The sequence below is a fragment of the Mauremys reevesii genome, linkage group 23 (assembly GCF_016161935.1).
Source record: "Mauremys reevesii isolate NIE-2019 linkage group 23, ASM1616193v1, whole genome shotgun sequence".
Lineage (NCBI taxonomy): Eukaryota > Metazoa > Chordata > Testudines > Geoemydidae > Mauremys > Mauremys reevesii.
In genome coordinates this window covers 16,790,281-16,800,173 of record NC_052645.1, presented here as the reverse complement: position 1 = coordinate 16,800,173, position 9,893 = coordinate 16,790,281, and the positions used below count along the sequence as shown (strand labels likewise).

General features: G+C 55.2%; 1 protein-coding gene and 1 long non-coding RNA gene across 2 annotated transcripts; one reads left to right on the top strand and one right to left on the bottom strand.

The window, feature by feature from the left end:
• Positions 1–36: 36 nt before the first annotated feature.
• TMEM54 (transmembrane protein 54) lies at positions 37–7,585 on the bottom strand. Its single transcript, XM_039511680.1, has 6 exons — positions 7,326–7,585; positions 5,292–5,485; positions 3,164–3,223; positions 2,147–2,335; positions 1,306–1,437; positions 37–482 (listed from the first exon to the last, which is right to left on the bottom strand). The coding sequence occupies exons 1-6, from the start codon at positions 7,336–7,338 to the stop codon at positions 390–392; spliced, it is 681 nt and encodes a 226-aa protein (XP_039367614.1). The 5' UTR covers positions 7,339–7,585; the 3' UTR covers positions 37–389.
• Positions 2,952–7,335, top strand: LOC120389253. Its single transcript, XR_005590838.1, has 2 exons — positions 2,952–3,273; positions 5,248–7,335. It is a non-coding gene; the product is annotated as an uncharacterized LOC120389253 (long non-coding RNA).
• Positions 7,586–9,893: the final 2,308 nt, after the last annotated feature.

Sequence of the window (9,893 nt, the reverse complement as noted above, 5' to 3'; positions counted from 1 at the left end):
GATTTCGTCTACCCCTGGCTGGGGGAGGCCAGTTTACATCCAGCAACTCCCAGCCCTTTTCCTGCTTGCCCCCTGCAGCCAGGTGAGCAGGAGAGGGCCAGGAGATTAAGGCAGCAGGTAGGACACGTGTCAAGCTGGGTGGAGGATCCTCTCCCTTCAGACCAGCAATGGGTCTGAGCAACAGCACCGCCCTGGGGAGGAGGCTGGGATGGCAGAGTCTGGGAGAGCAGGAGCCATGAGGCCAGTGCAGCATATGGGAGAACAATGGGGGAAGGAACGCAAGCCACGGAGGTTGCTGGGACAGCAGAGCCTGGGTGGGGGCAGGTCCATGAAGTTGATGCACAAGCGGAGGCTTGGCACCGCGGTGCCAGCGGGCTCCTCTGGCCTGTTCAGAGCCACACCGTCTCCACTCTGCCCTGCCTGAGGAGGACACGGCCCTCACTGGCGTCTCGATTCTCCACTGGAACAAGCTGCAACGTGACCTTGAAACGACATGGGAAGCGGGTGTGAAAACGGAGTCGCCGGGCACTAGAGCACCCCTGAAGGCAAGGCACCGGGCCGCAGGGATAAGACGCAGCTTGACTGATCAGGCAACGCTCCATGTGTCTCCACGCTGAGACCCAGCCTGTCTCTTTTGCACAGGGCGTCCCTAGTTACACACATCAGACAGAGCCAGGCTCTGGCCTCGGCTTTTGGATCCTGGTCTCTAATGGAGGTGGGATCCCCAGTCTCCATCTGGGGTTGTGGCACCCAGGCAAAGCTGCTCAAACACAGCAGGCGGATTGAGAAAACCCTCTATCAACACTGCATTGCTCCAGCACACAGTGGCTGAAAGCCCCGGGCAGAGCTACCCAGAACGATCCCCTCTGATGGCCAAGTCCCTAAGTGCCAGGGTGAGAGGAGCTTTGGGATCATGGGCAGCAGCTCTGACAAGGAGTGAGCTTTGCCGTAGTGAATCAGTAGCCAACCGGCATCTCCCAGCACTGGGAGCTGAAGGACGGGGTCACTGGTATCCCAAAGGGACGCCTGGCCCAGCTGCTCTGACTTACCACCGGCCAATGGGTGGGATGGAGCCAGCCACTTGGGGCCAGATCCTGAACAGCCCCATTGACAGCACAGGGAGCGAGCGGAGAACCTGCATCATCTCCCCCTGTGCAAATCCCACAGAGCAGAAACAAACCCGGGGATTCAGCCAAAGGCAGCAGCTACAAATAGGACATTGGGAATCCAGTCTCACAGCCCTTAGAAGGGGGGAGAGCAGGGGCCTCAGAGCCGGGGTGGGGAGACCAGGCACGCCGGGGTTACCTTTTTCTTGCGGGTCCGCCGACACAGCTTCAGGTTGAGGAGTGTGAGGGTGAGCAGGAAGCACCGGATGCTGAAGATGATCTCTACCGTGTCGAGTATCAGGGACATGGTCCAGAGGGACAGCGTGGAGCTCTGTGGAGAGGAGTGGGTCAGGAGATCTCTTGGGGCCTGAGCCAAACCCACCACAGCCAATGGGAGCTGTTCCACTGAGCTCCACCTTCCCACAGGCCCGATCCAAAGACAGGCACGTTGGGGTTAACAGTAGGTTCCACGCCCAGCCCTGCTGCTGACTCACTGTGCAACCTCAGGCAGGTCATGTCCCCTCCTCCCCGTGCCTCAGTCTCCCCCTCTTCAAAGCAAGGATGATACTTCCTCTAGCTCAGGGCTGCCGGTACATTTAATGCGCGAGTGTCTACAGCCCTCTGAGGTCCCCAGACGGAAGGTGCGAGAAGGGCACAGTGCTGGTGGTATTAGAAGCAACGACATAATCAGAGCCTTTAAGGCCAGAAGGAACCATTAGATCATCTAGGCGGACCTGGCCATTCATTTTCACCCAGAGGCCCCTATATTAAGCCGACAGACTAACGTTCCAGGAGCCTGACCTGCACACTGCAGGGAGAGTCCCCGGTGCACCCTATGCTCAAGGCCCCTGCTATGGGATTCCAGCAAGTGAACCACGCCCCCCATGCTGCAGAGGAAGGCAAAAATAATCCCTGAAACCCCATAAACACCCCGTATTCTGCCCTTGCTGAGTGGGCGCCGGGGGCATTACTAGACACTGCTAGGCCAGGGCGGGAGCGTCCCCCTCTCACAGGGATTTCAGACCCTCCCAAGCACTTACATAGACACGGGTGGGGTCGAAGGAGCACTCGTGGGAGATCTGGATCAGCTCCACGTTGGTGAAGGTGCAGGTGGCCAGCAGGGCGTTCCCTTTGTTGGCAAAGGTGAGGATGATGGAGACCGCCAGCCCCACGGAGCAGAAGAGCGAGAGCAGGGTGCTGCTTATGCTGAGGGAGAAGACCGCCCACTTCTGCGGCGAGTCAGAGAGAAACACAGCTAGTCACAGCGAGGGCCTGGGGGCACAGGCCCACGGGGCAGGCTGTCTGCATCCCTCCCACTGCTGGCCCTTCACACGGATGCCAGGGAAATCAGTCACCATGGGTGCACATGGTCTGAGCACAGGCCTGGGAGCGCCCTGCCACTGAGTCATGGCGGGTACGGACCAACCATATTCTACAAGACATCCCCTGGTATCCCACCACAGCCTTTCCCCAGAGAGCTACAGATAAGCTGTGTCTGGTATGTTTCATGCAGCTGCCCTTTCTTTCCTTGAAGGGTGGGTGAGTCACCCTGCACTGCACCCTTAGACACAGACTCAGCCGCTGCCTCAGTTTCCCCAAAAGGAGAATCATGAGATTAAATGTTTGCAAGTACTTTGGCTTCCCCTCCTCTATCACCAACCCTTTCCTGGGGTGGGACGGGAGCTCATCCTCCATCTCCATTGCCCCTAGACATGCGTGCTACTTTCTCCCAAGCCTTACAGCCTGTCCTGGGGTTTGAAGCTCACATGGAGCCATTAAACTGTGTGTGTGTCTTTAACTCGTGCAGCACAGCTCTCTCACTGGGCGGGGCACAGGCAAGCTCCCAGAATGCATTCCCAGGCTCAAGTTCAAACAAATCTTTTCTCTCTGAAGTGCCAGAGGGGAAATTTGCAAGCAGCTGAGAGGATCAGCCAGACCCTTCCAGAGGGAGAGAGAGACCCTTGCGAGGAACAGGCCTTCTCCCCAGCAGAGCCTTTGGTGGGAGCAGGCCCCTGCAGCACGACAGGACTTTGGGGGAATTCGGGAGCCGTCCTTACCAGGGCTGTTAGGGAAAGGTATCTGGACAGCACAATCGCAGCTATGCCACAGGAGATGGTCTGCAAAGGAAACACAGCAATGGGAGGAGATGCTCTGCCAAGCCCCTCAGGTTAGAAAGAACTGGTACTAAAGCCCCAAGGACTTGGGGGCTGTTGTCTTACCCCCACATTGTTTGCTGTTTACTTCAGTTGATCTCCCCCCCCCCAATCTAAACTTCCTCGGCCTCTACTATAGATGCAGCTGTATAGCTGCCCCTAGAAAAAATCCATGCACAGCCACCCTTCGGAGCCTGCCTCCAGGAAAACAATCGCATTGCCATGCACCACAATAGGGTGCCAGCTTCCAGGGCCAGCTGGGACCATTGAAATGCTGATGTTATTAAAACCAAAGGGAGGCACCATTTCGCCCTGCCGTACCACCGCTCGCTTCGGAGGAGGTACAACAGGGAGGAGTCTGATCCAGCAGGTGCCAGAGGACTCAGTGACCTCTTCCGAAGGGCTGGCTCGTAATCGGGGCTGCAGCTCGCCTTCCTGAACCAGGCTGAACTGACGTGCAAACTGCAGCAGCTCAGCCCAGGGGAGAGTCTCACCCACCCCTCATTGTGGAGTGAGGCACGTCACTGAATGTTCTGCAAGTGCCTGAAATAATAATAATAATTAGGGTTAACAATTAAACTGAATGGTGCTGGCTCGACAGCTTCCAAGGCCAGCTTGGGGGAGAGAGAACTCAGGTGGCCTTAGAAACGCACGGCAATCAGACTTTTTAAGGGTGGGTGATTTTCTAGGATTGGCGTTTATTTTTGTCAAGTGCTTAATGTTTGCAAGTGTGGGAAAGGCAGCGAGTGCTCTGTACCGGGGTCCACAACAGGAGTCATTACTGAATCGGAGCTCACTGGTTCTAGAGCCTTCCTTAAACACAGCTTGGCAGCACCCAGTTTCTAACAGGACCTGGGATGGCCTCTGTCCCTGGCGGCTTCCCAGGGGCGAGCCTCTTGCAGGGGCTGCAACATTCACATGGGAATCTGCCCAGAATGGCTCCATCTGCCATCCAGGTACTTACTGCAGCCAATGGGGCCAGCTATCTGAGCACCACCGAGTCCTTCATGTATCTCTCCTCCCAACGCCCCTGGGAGGTGGACAGTGCTATTATCCTCATTGGACAGATGGGAAACTGAGGCACAAAGAGACTAAGTGATTTGCCCGGGTCTGTGGCCCAGCAAGGAATTGAACCTGGTCTCCCAAATCCCAGAGTATTGCCCCACCCACTGGAGTACCCTCCCCCTTTCCATTGGCCGGCGAGACTAGCAGGGACGGCTCCATGTACTGTGATGTATTATGGCCCCAGCTAGACCCGGGGCCCCGTCATGCCAGTCCCTGCCCCAAAGAGCTGCCACGTAGCCTAGGTACCTTTTGGTGTCAGACTGGGGACCAGATTGCTCCAGCTCACTCCAGTGCTGAATCTGGCCCATCAGGCTTTGGGGGGGGGGTGTTTCTGTGGCGATGCTGCAGCCGGGGCTGTCCCAGCTACAGCCTCTGCAGGAGCCGTAAGAGCGAAGAGGTACGGAGCGCCCATGTGGGCTGCAGGAAGGGAAGAGATCGCAGCTCTGAGGCCCGGTCTCGGGGGTGAGGAGGAAGCTTGTTTTCCTGATTAAAGGAACTTTGGTGCCAGATTTTGTTTTCTTAAACAGCAGCAAGAAACTGCAGGTGGGGGTGGGGAGGGGGATCTCGGGCCACACAGCTCCCAGGCCCAGCAGTGTCAGGCATTTAAAGCCAAGTGCTTTCCCCTGGCAGCCCTAGTAAGTAACTTGGGAGGCAGCAGAGCACGGCTGTGTGGGGGTAAAGGGAAGCATGGTCTTTGCACCCACGCTCCACTGGTCCCCAGCAGGATCTCCCATCCATCGGCCTCTACTTCAGCAGGGGGCTTCCCACCAAACACCTGCAGCCTGGAGAGAGATGGGCATTCCCCCCCACCAACACCCCACAGCTTTAACCTAGGGCGTCCCCTCCCAGACCCTAAACCACATCTTATGGTCCGGCCACTCTCCTGCCTCCTAACAAGCAACCTCTACCCCCGTTCTCCATAGCCTCCCCACCCCCGGGCAGAGCCAGCATGCCAGGAGAGCAGTACCAGGATGGCCGAGGTCACCGAGATGATGTTGGAGATGGCGTACTGCAGGGAGATGGCATCCTGGGGGTTTGCCACGTAGCGTAGCACGGTCCCCTGCACGAGGGCTCCAGAGATGAAACTGAGGTGGCCGATCACAATCAGGATGAGCCCCGTCTTCATCAGCAGCTTCTGGAAGCTGCTGGAATCGAGGGTGTCTGTGCAGGAGAGAAGGGAGGGGCTCAGCTCGCTGCCGCTCTAGTTCGGGTCCAGGCAGCACCATGATGGGCAGGCACAGAACAAGCACAGCCACACAGATCCCTGCCCTGAGGCCCTGACACTGCCGTGAGGGGCGGAGCGGGCATGGAGGAAGCCATGAGAAGCACTGATGCTGTTGTAATGCCCTATAAAAATCCCCTCTGAACTCCTGACCAGGACTCTGGAGCAGCCAAAGAGCCTGTCCCAGAGAATTTGCCCCGTGGGTGGCAGGGCACAGCTGGGGTAGCTGAGCAGCACAGACGGGATCGGTCCCAGACCCGCACTTGCCAGTCGAGTCTCAGGGCTGGGACGTGACGCCCGACTAGCGCCTGGGCGAGCGCGGCAGCGTTCTCACACAGGTGAGTGGTTCGGACAGGGCATGGGAACAGAAGTGGAGCAAAGCGATGGGGTGAGCAAAGGGGAGCGGTGCCGTGGGGCGGCACTGACTGAAGGGGGGGGCTCAGGGCAGTCCAGCCCCAAGGCACAGAGCAGCTGAGCTAGCTACAAAGGCTTCCAGAGGGGCCCAGAGAAGCAGCAAGCAGTGGATAGGGCTGGAGAGCCAAGTGGAGCTGTACTCAGGGGACTCCACCTCAGGGTTCCTTAGCTAGGAGTGTGCAGGAGCACCAGCTAGGTGGCCCCTTGGAGACTCCATTCCCAGCCTCTCCCCGCAGGATGGGCTGCAGGAGCTCCCTAGGCCCATATTCCAGTCCCAGCCTCAGTCAGTTACTCCTCCACTCTGTGCTTACGGGAGGGATTGAATGAATAGTGGGGAGCAGCGCAGGCCAGAGCGGATCCTCCCATAGCTCCCTGCCCGGAGAGCTCAAGCAGGTGGATCTAAGACCCTGGAGCACAGAGACTAAGAAAGGGACAAGGAAGTTCTGTAATCAGAAGCTTCCTACAAAACAAACAGATTTCTTTAAAGATTAACCATACATTAAACCTCAGAACGCCAAGAGATCATCTTCTCCCCTCCCAACAGGAAGGGCTGTGAGCGGGAGGGTGCCCAGGCCCTCTCCACACTAGGGCTTACAACTCTGCAAACAGAACTCACAACTCATGTGATCCTCACAACCCGCAGGATCACAGGAACTGCTCTTTGGGGCAGAGCTTTCTTACTTCTATTCCAGACCTACCCTGTTCCAAACACAGGCTGGAGCCCCTGGCGCAAAGCCTTTCGAGATAGCATAGCCTGATGCTCCTGTGCGGACAGGGGCTCTGCTTTCTGGAGGTGATATCAACCTCCCCTCTGCCCCCGGGACCAGAGCTCACAGATGGGGGATCTGGGTGGACTTTGCTTCTATTCCCAGCTCAGTCAGGCACTGGGCAAGTCACTTGGCCCATTCTGTGCCTCACCTGCCCCAGCTGTAGACAGAGAAGGATGCTGCCCAGCCTCCCCCTTCCCCAGAGCCTTGGGTGGAAGGGGCCGAAGAAGCAAGAATTGCTACATTGTGGCCTCTGGTGACCAGCTCCCAGGACTGCCCCTGGAATCCTGTGGTCACCCCCTCCCTGTGATCAGGGGACAAGATCTGGGCTTTGATCCCCTGGCCTCATTTCTCACCTTTGCAACCCCACTGATTGTTTCCCACCCGCCAGCTTTAGCTGGGGCTCCTCAATTCCAAGCTCTTACAGAAAGGCCTTTGAGAAAGGAAAAAAAAATCCACAGGATGATGCAGACAAGGCCCCACCAGTCTCCAATCCACCACTGCCCTTCCAGTCTGACCCCCCAGGCCCATCCGGCAGGACCAGGGTGTGAAATTCCTTCCCCTCCCTGTCACTTTGGGGAAAGTGGAAGCCACTCACCCAGTCCACACATCTTGGCAGCTCTCAGATCAGGCCATTGTTGCTTCAAAGAGGGTCCATGTTAAGGCGTCTCTGCTTTCATCCCCCGGGAGCAGGCAGAGGCGGGCTGAGTTCCTGGCACTCCCTGTCCCTGCCCCGACCTGCGCAAGCTCTTCCATGCACCGAGTCTGCCGCAGCTGCAGTTACCTTCCCACGACTGTTTTAAATCTGCTCTTCCTGTTTGACTAGCTCCCCAGGCCAGAACAAAGGGCTCAGCTCCACCTTCCCCTGCCCCAGGAAAGGTGATTCAGAGCTCAAACCCCACCCACTGCAGCTCCCATCTCCTGGCTGCAGTGATCTAGGTAGGTAGGCCTCTCCCTGCAGCCGGGCCAGACACCGCATGCTTCCCTTGTGATCCTGTGGCTCCAGGTTCCTTTGCTCCCAGCCTAAAGGGGCTGCACTGGAGCGAGGGAGCTGGTCCCCCGACATGAGTAAAGTTTTAACAGAAATCCCAAGATAGGAGTTTTATACCATGCAGGCAACCCACTCCTTACCCAGGGAGTTTGCCACCTATCTATATGAAGCTGCCAATCTCCAAGACTCCCCAGTCTTCTTGCTTGGGGGTGTCCACCCACCCTGCTGACCTCCCCATCTTGAAGGCGGTAACACTGCACACTTCCACACAAGCGGTCCATTTTCTAGACACTACTGTGCTAATAAGCGATGGTCACATAAACACCACCCTATACCGGAAACCCACTGACCGCTATACTTACCTACATGCCTCCAGCTTCCATCCAGGACACACCACACGATCCATTGTCTACAGCCAAGCTCTAAGATACAACCGTATTTGCTCCAATCCCTCAGACAGACAAACACCTACAAGATCTCTATCAAGCATTCTTAAAACTATAATACCCACCTGCTGAAGTGAAAAAACAGATTGACAGAGCCAGAAGAGTACCCAGAAGCCACCTACTACAGGACAGGCCCAACAAAGAAAATAACAGAACACCACTAGCCATCACCTACAACCCCCAACTAAAACCTCTCCAGCGCATCATCAAAGATCTACAACGTATCCTTAAAGATGATCCCTCACTCTCACAGATCTTGGGAGACAGGCCAGTCCTCGCTTATAGACAGCCTCCCAACCTGAAGCAAATACTTACCAGCAACCGCACACCATACAACATAAACACTAACCCAGGAACCTATCCTTGCAACAAAGCCCGATGCCAGCTCTGTCCACAGATCTATTCAAGTGACACCATCATAGGACCTACTCACATCAGCCACGCCATCAGGGGCTCGTTCACCTGCACATCTGCCAACGTGATATATGCCATCATGTGCCAGCAATGCCCCTCTGCCATGTACATTGGCCAAACTGGACAGTCTCTACGCAAAAGAATAAATGGACACAAATCTGACATCAGGAATCATAACATTCAAAAACCAGTGGGAGAACACTTCAACCTCTCTAACCACTCAGTGACAGACTTGAAGGTGGCAATTTTGCAACAAAAAAACTTCAAAAACAGACTCCAAAGAGAGACTGCTGAACTCGCATTAATATGCAAATTAGATACAATTAACTCAGGCTTAAACAGAGACTGGGAATGGTTGGGTCATTACACTAATTGAATCTATTTCCCTATGTTAAATTCTCCTCACACCTTCTATGGGTCATCTTAATTATCACTTCAAAGAGTTTTTTTTCTCCTGCTGATGATAGCTCATCTCAATTGATTAGACTCTTCCTGGTGGTATGCATACTTCCACCTTTCCATGTTCTCTGTATGTATAAATATCTCCTGTCTGTGTGTTCCATTCTATGCATCCGAAGAAGTGAGCTGTAGCTCATGAAAGCTCAGGCTGAAATAAATGTGTTAGTCTCTAAGGTGCCACAAGTACTCCTGTTCTTTTTGCGGATACAGACTAACACGGCTGCTACTCTGAAACCTGTCATTATCCCTCAGTTACTGAGAGGGGAGCCAGAGAGGGCTGTGCAATGTAGCAGGGTACACATGGGGAGTACCGTCCTTCCAACTGCTAGTCTCCCTCCTGCACAGGGCTTTGGCTAAGGTTCCTAACAGGAGGTGGGAAGGAATGTTGGAAGCACATGGTTTTCTGGGGTTATTGTTATAGAAGGCAAAAGAGAGGGATCAAAAGAAGAAATCAACAGATTCAGAGATAAAGTGAGAGCAGGGAAAAGGGCAGAGGAAGAAAACCAGGCAGTGAAATCTTCTGGAAAAGATACAGGCAATGGAGGCATCATGGTCCAGTACACCAGGCACAGGACTGAGACTTAGGACTTTTGGGTCTCAGCTCTGCCGCTGATTTAGGCAAGTTCTTGTGCCTTGGTTTCCCCACCGTTGAAATCAGAGGGAAAAACGTTATGCAAATACGGTATTTATAATGCCACAGGTGTGGCGGTCACTTTACATAGAGAGCACACACATGGTCCTTGCCCTCAATAATTTACCCTCAAGCTCAACATACACACAGATGGACCCTTGTGGCCGTGTGGAGCCCTATTGATTTCAGTGAGGCGTGGTGGAGGCACAGAGGTCTGCCCAGGCA